The sequence below is a fragment of the Eleutherodactylus coqui genome, chromosome 8 (genome assembly GCF_035609145.1).
Source record: "Eleutherodactylus coqui strain aEleCoq1 chromosome 8, aEleCoq1.hap1, whole genome shotgun sequence".
Taxonomy (NCBI): Eukaryota; Metazoa; Chordata; class Amphibia; order Anura; family Eleutherodactylidae; genus Eleutherodactylus; species Eleutherodactylus coqui.
In genome coordinates, this window is record NC_089844.1 from 86,610,500 (window position 1) to 86,622,857 (window position 12,358).

The window sequence follows — 12,358 nt, forward strand, 5'->3', positions numbered from 1 at the left end:
GGATGTTTTTGAGGCACTACGTGTCCTCTCCACGTGTCCGTGGTTATATGCACCTTAACAGTAACCGCGTTGGTGGGAAATGGCCTCGCCGCCATCATGTCTTTGGGAAGCCTCTGTTTCCACACCCCAGAGACATACCATTAGCAGCGGTATAGGCAGAGCCCAGAATTCGTAACATTTCAGCCGTAGCATTAGGACAGGCACCACTAACATATCACTAGCAGCATTATAGCGGGAGCGCAGTCTTCGTTCCATGTCAGCAATAGCAGCACTCAAGACAGGCCCCAGTAACAATTCCGAAGCAGCATTATAGCGGGAGCGCAGTCTTCGTTCCATGTCAGCAATAGTAGCACTCAAGACAGGCCCCAGTAACAATTCCGAAGCAGCAGTATAGTGGGAGCGCAGTCTTAGTTCCATTTCAGTAGCTGCAGTATAGCCAAGGCCCAAGTTACATTTATGTAGCTAAAGTGTAGGCCAACCCCACACACACTTCTGTACCATGAGTGCAGGCGAAGAACATACAAATTGCTATGATTACACTGTAGGTGAGGGCCCCAAAAAATTGGTGTACCAACAGTACTAATGTACCTCAGTAAAAATTGGCCATGCCCAACCAAGATGGCAGGTGAAACCCATTAATCGCTTTGGTTAATGTGGCTTAAGTGGTAACTAGGCCTGGAGGCAGCCCAGTTTAACGAAAAATTGGTTCAAGTTAAAGTTTCAACGCTTTTAAGAGCATTGAAACATATAAAAATTGTTTAGAAAAATTAGATGAGTGAGCCTTGTGGCCCTAAGAAAAATTGCCCGTTCAGCGTGATTACGTGAGGTTTCAGGAGGAGGAGGAGGAGGAATATTAGACACAGATTGATGAAGCAGAAATGTCCCCGTTTAGGATGGTGAGAGAGAACGTAGCTTCCATCCGCGGGTGCAGCCTACGTATTGCTTACGTATCGCTGCTGTCCGCTGGTGGAGCAGAGAAGTCTGGGGAAATCCAGGCTTTGTTCATCTTGATGAGTGTTAGCCTGTCGGCACTGTCGGTTGACAGGCGGGTACGCTTATTTGTGATGATTCCCCCAGCCGCACTAAACACCCTCTCCGACAAGACGCTAGCCGCAGGACAAGCAAGCACCTCCAGGGCATACAGCGCTAGTTCAGGCCACGTGTCCAGCTTCGACACCCAGTAGTTGTAGGGGGCAGAGGCGTCACCGAGGATGGTCGTGCGATCGGCTACGTACTCCCTCACCATCCTTTTACAGTGCTCCCGCCGACTCAGCCTTGACTGGGGAGCGGTGACACAGTCTTGCTGGGGAGCCATAAAGCTGGCCAGGCCCTTAAAGACTGTTGCACTGTCTGGGCTGTACATGCTGCTCGATCTACGCACCTCCCCTGCTACCTGGCCCTCGGAACTGCGCCTTCTGCCACTAGCGCTGTCGGATGGGAATTTTACCATCAGCTTGTCCGCCAGGGTCCTGTGGTATAGCAACACTCTCGAACCCCTTTCCTCTTCGGGAATGAGACTGGGAAGGTTCTCCTTATAGCGTGGGTCGAGCAGTGTGTACACCCAGTAATCCGTAGTGGCCAGAATGCGTTGAATGCGAGGGTCACGAGAAAGGCATCCTAACATGAAGTCAGCCATGTGTGCCAGGGTACCTGTACGCAACACATGGCTGTCCGCACTAGGAAGATCACTTTCAGGATCCTCCTCCTCCTCCTCCTCAGGCCATACACGCTGAAATGATGACAGGCAAGCAGCATGGGTACCGTCAGCAGTGGGCCAAGCTGTCTCTTCCCCCTCCTCCTCATCCTCCTCATCCTCCTCCTCCTCCTCCTCCTCCTGAACGCGCTGAGATATAGACAGGAGGGTGCTCTGACTATCCAGCGACATACTGTCTTCCCCCGGCTCTGTTTCCGAGCGCAAAGCGGCTGCCTTTATGGTTTGCAGGGAAGTTCTCAAGATGCATAGCAGAGGAATGGTGACGCTAATGATTGCAGCACCGCCGCTCACCACCTGGGTAGACTGATCAAAGTTTTGAAGGACCTGGCAGATGTCTGCCAACCAGGCCCACTCTTCTGAAAAGAATTGAGGAGGCTGACTCCCACTGCGCCGCCCATGTTGGAGTTGGTATTCCACTATAGCTCTACGCTGCTCATAGAGCCTAGCCAACATGTGGAGCGTAGAGTTCCACCGTGTGGGCACGTCGCACAGCAGTCGGTGCACTGGCAGATTAAAGCGATGTTGCAGGGTGCGCAGGGTGGCAGCGTCCGTGTGGGACTTGCGGAAATGTGCGCAGAGTCGGCGCACCTTTACGAGCAGGTCTGACAAGCGTGGGTAGCTTTTCAGAAAGCGCTGAACCACCAAATTAAAGACGTGGGCCAGGCATGGCACGTGCGTGAGGCTGCCGAGCTGCAGAGCCGCCACCAGGTTACGGCCGTTGTCACACACGACCATGCCCGGTTGGAGGCTCAGCGGCGCAAGCCAACGGTCGGTCTGCTCTGTCAGACCCTGCAGCAGTTCGTGGGCTGTGTGCCTCCTATCTCCTAAGCTGAGTAGTTTCAGCACGGCCTGCTGACGCTTGCCCACCGCTGTGCTGCCACGCCGCGCGACACCGACTGCTGGCGACGTCCTGCTGCTGCTGACACATCTAGATTGCGAGACAGAGGTTGAGGAGGAGGAGGAGGAGGAGGAGGAGGGTGCTTTAGTGGAAGAAGCATACACCGCCGAACATACCACCACCGAGCTGGGGCCCGCAATTCTGGGGGTGGGTAGGACGTGAGCGGTCCCAGGCTCTGACTCTGTCCCAGCCTCCACTAAATTCACCCAATGTGCCGTCAGGGAGATGTAGTGGCCCTGCCCGCCTGTGCTTGTCCACGTGTCCGTAGTTAAGTGGACCTTGCCACTAACCGCATTGGTGAGGGCGCGTACAATGTTGCGGGAGACGTGGTCGTGCAGGGCTGGGACGGCACATCGGGAAAAGTAGTGGCGACTGGGAACTGAGTAGCGCGGGGCCGCCGCCATCATAGCTTTGAAGGACTCCGTTTCCACAACCCTATACGGCAGCATCTCAAGGCTGATAAATTTGGCTATGTGGACGGTTAACGATTGAGCGTGCGGGTGCGTGGCGGCGTACTTGCGCTTGCGCTCCAACACTTGCGCTAGCGACGGCTGGACTGTGCGGTGCGAGACATTGCTGGATGGGGCCGAGGACAGCGGAGGTGAGGATGTGGGTGCAGGCCATGAGACGGTTGTGCCTGTGTCCTGAGAGGGAGGTTGGATCTCAGTGGCAGGTTGGGGCACAGGGGGAGAGGCAGCGGTGCAAACCGGAGGCGGTGAACGGCCTTCGTCCCACCTTGTGGGGTGCTTGGCCATCATATGTTTGCGCATGCTGGTGGTGGTGAGGCTGTTGGTGGTGGCTCCCCGGCTGATCTTGGCGTGACAAAGGTTGCACACCACTGTTCGTCGGTCGTCAGGCGTCTCTGTGAAAAACTGCCAGACCTTAGAGCACCTTGGCCTCTGCAGGGTGGCATGGCGCGAGGGTGCGCTTTGGGAAACAGTTGGTGGATTATTCGGTCTGGCCCTGCCTCTACCCCTGGCCACCGCACTGCCTCTTGCAACCTGCCCTGCTGATGCCCTTGCCTCCCCCTCTGAAGACCTGTCCTGAGTAGGCGTTGCACACCAGGTGGGGTCAGTCACCTCATCGTCCTGCTGCTCTTCCTCCGAATCCTCTGTGCGCTGCTCCCTTGGACATACTGCCCTTACTACTACCTCACTGCAAGACAACTGTGTCTCATCGTCATCGTCCTCCTCACCCACAGAAAGTTCTTGAGACAGTTGGCGGAAGTCCCCAGCCTCTTCCCCCGGACCCCGGGAACTTTCGAATGGTTGGGCATCAGTGACGATAAACTCCTCTGGTGGGAGAGGAACCACTGCTGCCTAATCTGAGCAGGGGCCCGAGAACAGTTCCTGGGAGTGTTCCCGCTCCTGAGCATGTGTCATTGTAGTGGAGTGAGGAGGCTGGGAGGAAGGAGGAGCAGCAGACAGAGGATTCGGATTTGCAGCAGTGGACGGCGCAGAACTGTGGCTGGACGATAGGTTGCTCGAAGCACTTTCTGCCATCCAGGACAGGACCTGCTCACACTGCTCATTTTCTAATAAAAGTCTCCCGCGTGGACCCATTAATTGGGCGATGAATGTGGGGACGCCAGAAACGTGCCTCTCTCCTAATCGCGCAGCAGTCGGCTGCGACACACCTGGATCAGGAGCTCGGCCTGTGCCCACACCCTCACTTGGGCCTACGCGTCCTCGGCCACGTCCACGTCCTCTAGGCTTACCCCTACCCCTCAGCATGCTGTATTACCAGTGATTTGATTTCCCAGGCAGGAAATAAATTGGCGCAAGCCTTCAGGCCAAATATAATGTTTTCGCTTTTTTGCAAAGGCAAGGACCCACTGCGTATATTCAATGAACAATAACTTTTAGAACTGTAGTGTGGCCCTGAAAAAGTCACACACAACTTTAGTGTAGCAGAGTTATTAACTCTAGCAGAGCAGGTATTTGCCAGTCAGGAAAGACAATGGCGCAAGCCTGCAGTAAACCGTAGCTGGTTGCGTCTGATTTTTGTACGTTGTCCACGCAGCACACACGTACACGGAGACCTTAGGACTGACACAGGCAGGCCAAATATAATTTCTTTTCCTTTTTTACAAAGGGAAGGACCCACTGCGTATATTCAATGAACAATAACTTTTAGAACTGTAGTGTGGCCCTGAAAAAGTCACACACAACTTTAGTGTAGCAGAGTTATTAACTCTAGCAGAGCAGGTATTTGCCAGTCAGGAAAGACAATGGCGCAAGCCTGCAGTAAACCGTAGCTGGTTGCGTCTGATTTTTGTACGTTGTCCACGCAGCACACACGTACACGGAGACCTTAGGACTGACACAGGCAGGCCAAATATAATTTCTTTTCCTTTTTTGCAAAGGGAAGGACCCACTGCGTATATTCAATGAATAATAACTTTTAGAACTGTAGTGTGGCCCTGAAAAAGTCACACACAACTTTAGTGTAGCAGAGTTATTAACTCTAGCAGAGCAGGTATTTGCCAGTCAGGAAAGACAATGGCGCAAGCCTGCAGTAAACCGTAGCTGGTTGCGTCTGATTTTTGTACGTTGTCCACGCAGCACACACGTACACGGAGACCTTAGGACTGACACAGGCTGGCCAAATATAATTTCTTTTCCTTTTTTGCAAAGGGAGGGCCCCACTGCGGATATTCAATGAACAATAACTGTGTTGTGGCCCTGCCTACACAATTCTGTCCCTGTAGTATCAATGCAGGGTGCAATGCTCTGCACAGACGATTTTTAGAAAGAAAAAAAAATGCAGCACAGCTAACAGCAGCCAGCACAGTACTGCACACGCTTAAATTTGGCCCTAGAAAGGACCGTTGAGGTTCTTGAAGGCTACACTCACTCCTAACACTCTCGCTGCCTATGCACCACTTCTGTCCCTAATGCCGGGTGCAATGCTCTGCACTGCCGATTTTGAGGAAAAAAAAAAAAAAAACACTGCTAGCAGCAGCCTGCACACAGGTAGATGTGGCCCTAAGAAGGACCTTTGGGGTTCTTGAAGCCTACACTGACTCCTAACGCTCTCCCTACAGCAGCACCAGCACGATAGTACTTTCCCTCAGCTAACTCACAAGGCATGTGTGGCGAGCCGCGGGAGGGGCCGACTTTTATACTCGGGTGACATCAGATCTTCCCAGCCACTCACAGCAGGGGGGTGGTATAGGGCTTGAACGTCACAGGGGGAAGTTGTAATGCCTTCCCTGTCTTTCAATTGGCCAGAAAAGCGCGCTAACGTCTCAGAGAGGAAACTGAAAGTAACCAGAACACCGCGTGGTACTCGTTACGAGTAACGAGCATCTCGAACACGCTAATATTCGCACGAATATCAAGCTCGGACGAGTACGTTCGCTCATCTCTAATTAAATACATAGAATTAAAACAACATAAAACACAATGTAAATTCAATGTTATAAGAACGAGTTTCCTTGATTTTCCTTTCTTCTGATGTTGCAGCAACGCGCGACGGGTAAGGGTAAGATGGCTTTTGATCGATAATCATTGTGTGTAAAAGGGCTTTAAGTTGCCGTGTATTATGCAAGTATTTTTGACATGGTACTAAAAGCCCATTGATTTCTATTGTGTCACTCACACCTGCGTTTTTTCAGTTTTTTTCTTTTATGTGCATGAAAACAACCCACATCTACTATATTTACGATACGCACAAATATAGGCTATGGAGATTTAACATACACAGCAAATACGCAAGTACTTGCATATTGGCTGTGTATTGTATATTTTACGTGCATGGAAAATGTGTGCATAATACATGGACACATACACCTGTGTGAGTGAGCCCTCAGTTGACTATGTTCACTACGACATATGGTAGCTGATGGAGATGCAACAGGTGGCTGCAGATTAGGAGGGACAGTTCTTGTGGGCTGGAAGTAACGCCCAGGCATTTGGTCCAGAGTTTGCCATGAAGGTGATGGGAAATGCTTCCGACATGCAACAATAGTGTCTCCATCAAGTTTGCCAAGTAGTTCCTTAGCAGACAAGTCTGTAGAAATCCTCCCTTAATGAATCCTTTGATGCTGTGTCATAAGTCTCATTTTGCAAGCAATGTTCTGTCCAATGTGATCATACTCATCCAGTGGGTTTTCAAAAAGTTGTTTGGCCATTTGCAATAGTTCATTTTGTCTCTCTATAGCTTCCCCTAGCTTTTTTGCAGGGTGGGGTGGTGTGTTGACCTGGCTGAAACATAGAGGAATGGATTGATGTGGCTGTCTGTTCCTGGATGGTCTGTTCAGGGGTGTTGATAACTTACCTCCCAGTCACTGTGCTCCAAGGGTGGTTGACTTGTTTGTGCTCTGTCTGTGCAGTCACTACTGGGCTCCGGTGGGACAGCAGTGTTTAGAACACATTGCCAAGAACATGACAACTCCTGGTCCTCGAGGAAAGCCCTAAGTCACTATCATGGCAAACGCAATCCACCCAAGCTAAAAGCACCCAAACAGTTGGATTGTTCATGTCTTTTATTGAGCACATTGAGTAAACATTCACAATCAATGCAGAAGTCTAGGCGATTCCAAAAGGTTCACCTACTTTGGATTACAACTGCAGATATCCCAATAGACATTAATGTCGTATGCCCAGTGCACCTCGCTTATTTGCATATTACCCTGAGGAGCATGAATAGCCTTATAAGTTCCCTCATTCGCTCACCTTCTAGGTGCTCCTGTGTCCTCTTTAGGGGCCTTGTGTGGCGCAGAGTCCGCTGCCTCAAGCTCTCGCTCATGACCTGAAGGTTGCGAGTTCAATCCCCGCTTGGTGCAGGTAGCCGGCTCAAGGTTGACTCAGCCTTCCATCCTTCCTAGGTCGATAAAATGAGTACCCAGCTTGATCCGGGGTAATTAATTACCTGAATGCATGGTGGAATAAGTTAGCGCTATACATATAACAAGTACCTTTTCCCCCCTGCTCTCCCTAAGGAGAAAAGATAGTGTTCCTGGCCTACATTTCCATTGGAGTATCTCAAATGACTGTTGCGTTACAGAAAAGTTTGGAATTCAATGGAAATATCTGGCTGCACACCTTGTCTAATTTTGGCGCGGGTCTAATCACATGCAAGTTTTTGATAAGAATAATAATTACAGCAAAAAAAGGAATGAAAAATATAAGTAAAGACGCCAAACAAAACATGCTAATTACATAAAATAGGGGTACAATATAGTTGACAGTCATAGAAGTGATCTGGTGTACAAACTCTCAATGGAAATATATATATATATATAAACTTTTTTATACACTGTATATTCTAGTATGAATTTCTTATACTGCACTTCAGGGGAAGGTTGACAATGGCCTTGGATTATAGGCTGGGGCCAGTGATGTCTTCACACTAATTTAATGCATTGCCTAATGATGTCAAATACAGTAGAGTGCAGCATTGGCAGTAGCGTCCCATTAGCTCCTACTGCCTAACAGCTCTGTCTGCCAGCCTTTGCTGAATATACTGTACACTACTTGAAGAAAACGTACAATTTGCACTTCAGAGCAGACTTAATATACTCAATTTTCCTTGTTTATTATAGAAATATGCCAAACTCATCCCCGGAGCCACCGTAGGACTGCTGAAAGAAAACTCAGGAAATGTATTACAGTTGATTTTATCGGCATACAAAGTAAGATTTCATTTTATATAACATATTATGCGACTGTTATTTTCTAGTTATAGGATATTGTCCTCTTGGATTTAGTATACATGGTTTGTGGGCAGTTCCAACCTTAGGTTAGATGGAATGCTCTGCGGATTTTTTTGTGTATCCCCTGATTATAAGACAAAACATATATTGCACTGAAAGACTGTCTAGATGTATCCTGCTTGTGCAGATAAGAAGTAAAATAGCAGCATACCCATACCAGAACAACTCAGTAATTACTGTGCCAGAACCAAGCTCATAACATAAATGCAACTCCAGAACTAAATTCATGAATACAGTATTAACCAACCCCTGTTCATAGATACAATACCAGAACCAAGCTCATACCATAAGTACAGCCCTAGAACCAAGCTTATACCACAATTACAGCACAAGAACCAAACTGATCACTTACATTCAGCACTAACCAACATCTATACATAGATACAATACCAGAACCAAGTTCATAACATAGCAGGGGAAGCAATGGGCTGACAAGGGTACCTAGAAACTTCAGAGAGGAGGGGATAGAGCAGGAGGATTCATATTCTTCCACAAGTTGCTACTGCACAGAGGAGGAAGATCATTTGGATGGGCGGACCTAAGGGAGGTGATCACCTCCAGCTTACATGCCTGCATCCTCCTAATGCCCCCTCTCCAAGTTGGTGCCCTGTGTGACTGCATGGGTCACAAATAACTAAAGACAGCCATTTCTTGTGTCCTCAAGTATTAGAGTCACCATGGGACATGTTTAACCCATCCTCAGCTCTACAAGAATGTTTACTTCACTTACATGTTCTTATTTTGCAAGTCCACCTGCCACCAGCATCCTCCTGATGATACCAATTTTAGAAGGGTTGTCCACTTGGACCGCCCCTTTTTATTCAGTTGGTTCTCTGAAACCTATCTGATCAGTGTGTTGGAAATCCTACAATTGAGATCAGATGTTAGCCAGTGGAACGAGTCTGAAAATTTCCACTTTCCCTGCAATAATTGAAATCTCTGGGGTTTCTATGGTATGTGTCCTTATACCCAGGCTACCTACACACTACCTAAACTCAGCCCAATATCACACTCACCAACGTGCGTTTTTACGGCAAAAATGTCTACCATCGCTTCAGTGAATAGCAATCCTCCAGCATGGCTTTCAACCGCGTCAGAAGATCGGCAAGGGTTTCCCATTTTTCTATGGGAAACCCCACATTGCACTCGCATGCACATTGTATGGCGTGCAATGTGTTTTACTGTCACACTGAAAATAATGGGCGATGCATTCCGAGGAACGCGAAAGGGTAGGACATCGCTCATGCACATGACTTCATTCAAAAGAACGGGGTTCATATTTGTGCAAGATTCTCACTCATGTGAAGCCAGCATAAGCAAGGAACCCCCTCGACCATCTAAGCATGCCCTAATAAAACCTAAAATTAATTGCAACCCAAGTTTTACAAATTACATCTGTAATTTTTTGTACTGTACTCAGCCTGTAAATGTGCACTTACATTGCAATACAGGTCTTTCCTTGCCATAAATGCTTCCCCAGCACTAATATCAGCGATAAAAGTTATCTCAGAGGATACATAAGATATAATAGGATAATACAAGACAAATGATGCTTCTTCTGCTCAAGGTATGAGGGCCATTCCCTTATCCTCTGCATTGCTATGCTCATCACTTTGGTGAAAACTGGGTTAAAAACTCCATTACCGGACTATTTGGTTTCATGTGGATCCAGATGATACAAATCGCTTTTCTGTTTAAGTGCTACAGTGGCAAAACCAATATAGATATGTTGAATCATGCAGCGTTAGTAATGAACTCAAGCCTTGTGCTTTAGAGGCTTGCATTAGCCACCAGGCCTCTCTCCTTCCTATCTTGGCTATGTAATCACATTTGACATTAATGGCTATATAATATGACACACTATTTTATCTGCAGCAGCTGGTTAATGGCCCAGACTTACAAAATAAAGCTGGCCATGACTAAGACTATTATAATGCTGTTAAGTCAGTATGAAACCAAGGAGAGGGGAAATTTAATTTAGCAATGCAAAGAAAAGTCGCTTCTGAAAAAGGAGAAGGGACATTATGCCGCAGAGTGCTCTCTCCGATAGTAAGTGTCAGAGCCATAGGAGTTGGTTTTCTCAGAGTTCATTCAATTACTTTCATTGTAGAGCCCCGGGATCCTGCAATAGAACTAAAAGAAGATCCTACAATATTAAGAAATATGTTATTAATTTCTTAGCAATTTGCTGAAGGACTGCAGTTTGTCGTAATGAACTCTCTAGTGGGGGGGCTTAACTTCGTTTATCATTTAGATGCCTTTGAATTGGGAAATAGATTCTCTCTGTGCGCAAAGTTTAGAGTCTGTGCTTTCCTTTTCGTTCAATAGAACTTTGATAATCCAGCTCAACAGAAACCAACAAAATGTTGGATTATCAAAAATGCTACCGTAAACTGCCTGGTGCTTTGATGGTATAGCAGTGGGACCACAAGTAGAGGGCCTGACGAAAAAGAAGAAAATAATTCAGGTTTTCTTTTAATCGTTTGACCTCTGTGATGGGTGAGAGAGGTGTGTCTTTGGGTATGAGGCATGCTCGGGAGCCGAGCCCACTATATACCCGGCCGGTGCTGGCTGTTCAAAGCAGCTGATGATCATGGCTGCCAACAGCCGCAATCAGACGTAGCTTCAATCACAGCTTAGATGACCTGTCAATCCTGACCGCAATATATAAGATTTCAGTTGGGAGAGCCTTCCCCCCTGACTCATTATTGGACCCCACGATCATGGCCATGGTAGCCCAGGGTTTAGTAAAGGCTCCCAAAGCAGCCGTGTATTTAACCCTATTTACCCCAAAAAAAATTGCCCGCTCTCATTTTTGCCTTATAACAATGTATACAAAAATAAACAATTGGTATCAGTGCGTTTGAAAAAACCCAAACCCTAAAAACAAGTATTGCATTATTTATCTCACACAGTGAACGCTGTAAAAAAATAACATAATGCAAGAATTGTGTTTCTTTTTAATCACCCCATCTACTAATAAAGATTGAACAAAAACTATGAAAAAGTTGCACAATTCTATTTTATTCTTTGCACAATCCAAGGTAAAGGGTAGCACTGTTTCTGTAAAAAATAGACCCTTTTTTCTAATCCTATATACCCCTTTAACTCCTTCCTGAAATGGACCTACCCTGAAAATAAGCCCTAGTCTGCACTACATTTTTTTAAAAAGGAATATGTTACATAGCCGGCTCAGTCTGGATCCCTCCCCTTGCTCTCTGGAGTTCCGACGCGCTTCCTGCAGTCCTTGACCGCCAGGAAGTGATGGCTCCGGTTGGTTCATCAAGTGCTGCATTGATTGGTTCTTCAACCACTGCTCAGCCAATTAGACCCATCACTTCATGGAGGCCGGATTTATGAATCCCGTAACCAGGAAGTGATCTTCTGTGTGCAGCCAACGACTGCAGGAAGTGCGCCAGAGCTCCAAAGAGCAGTGAAAGACCCGGACCAAGCCTGCTAGGTAAGTATAAGACATCCCCGAATATAAGACCTAGTGCCTCTTTTGGGGCAAAAATTAATATAAGACAGTATCTTATTTTCGGGGAAACACAGTATATAGTTAGCAAGACCAATAGCTAAAAGAGGCAATAATGACAGATCTGAAAGAATACATGGCGTGCACCAAATTTATTATGTGCTTTAGACACTCTAAAGACTTCCGTCAGTAGTTTGGAGAAGTGTCTAGAACAAGTCTAGATTAATTATAAATGTAAGCCAAAAGTGTAATAGGAGGCAGCACTCACACTGATTTCAGTGTGGGTGAAGCAGTCTATTACACTTCCGGTCCTGACCACCGATGACTATGTCCAGCCCCGCTTCAATGGCAGTGGGGCTGGACAAGTGATAGCTCTGTAGCTGATTAATACGGCTGCTTTAACCTGCACCCCGATAAAGTTTTTAGGGAAGTGTTCTATGTGCGGTTTGCTACAGTAACAACACTGGAATGCACTTTGATTTTACCTTTTATGTCTTAGCATTTGCTAATTTGTATAAACCTGAGATGGAAAAGCACAAGCACTTCATTTTC

At 47.2% G+C, this 12,358-nt stretch overlaps 1 protein-coding gene across 1 annotated transcript in view; it reads left to right on the forward strand.

Moving 5' to 3' along the window:
* Window positions 1–12,358, forward strand: part of ITGB6 (integrin subunit beta 6) — a 79,165-nt gene that overhangs the window by 34,224 nt on the left and 32,583 nt on the right. The window contains exon 9 of the mRNA XM_066575954.1: window positions 8,161–8,250. Within this exon, the coding sequence (XP_066432051.1) occupies window positions 8,161–8,250 (90 nt within the window). The remainder of the gene's footprint in view (window positions 1–8,160; window positions 8,251–12,358) is intronic.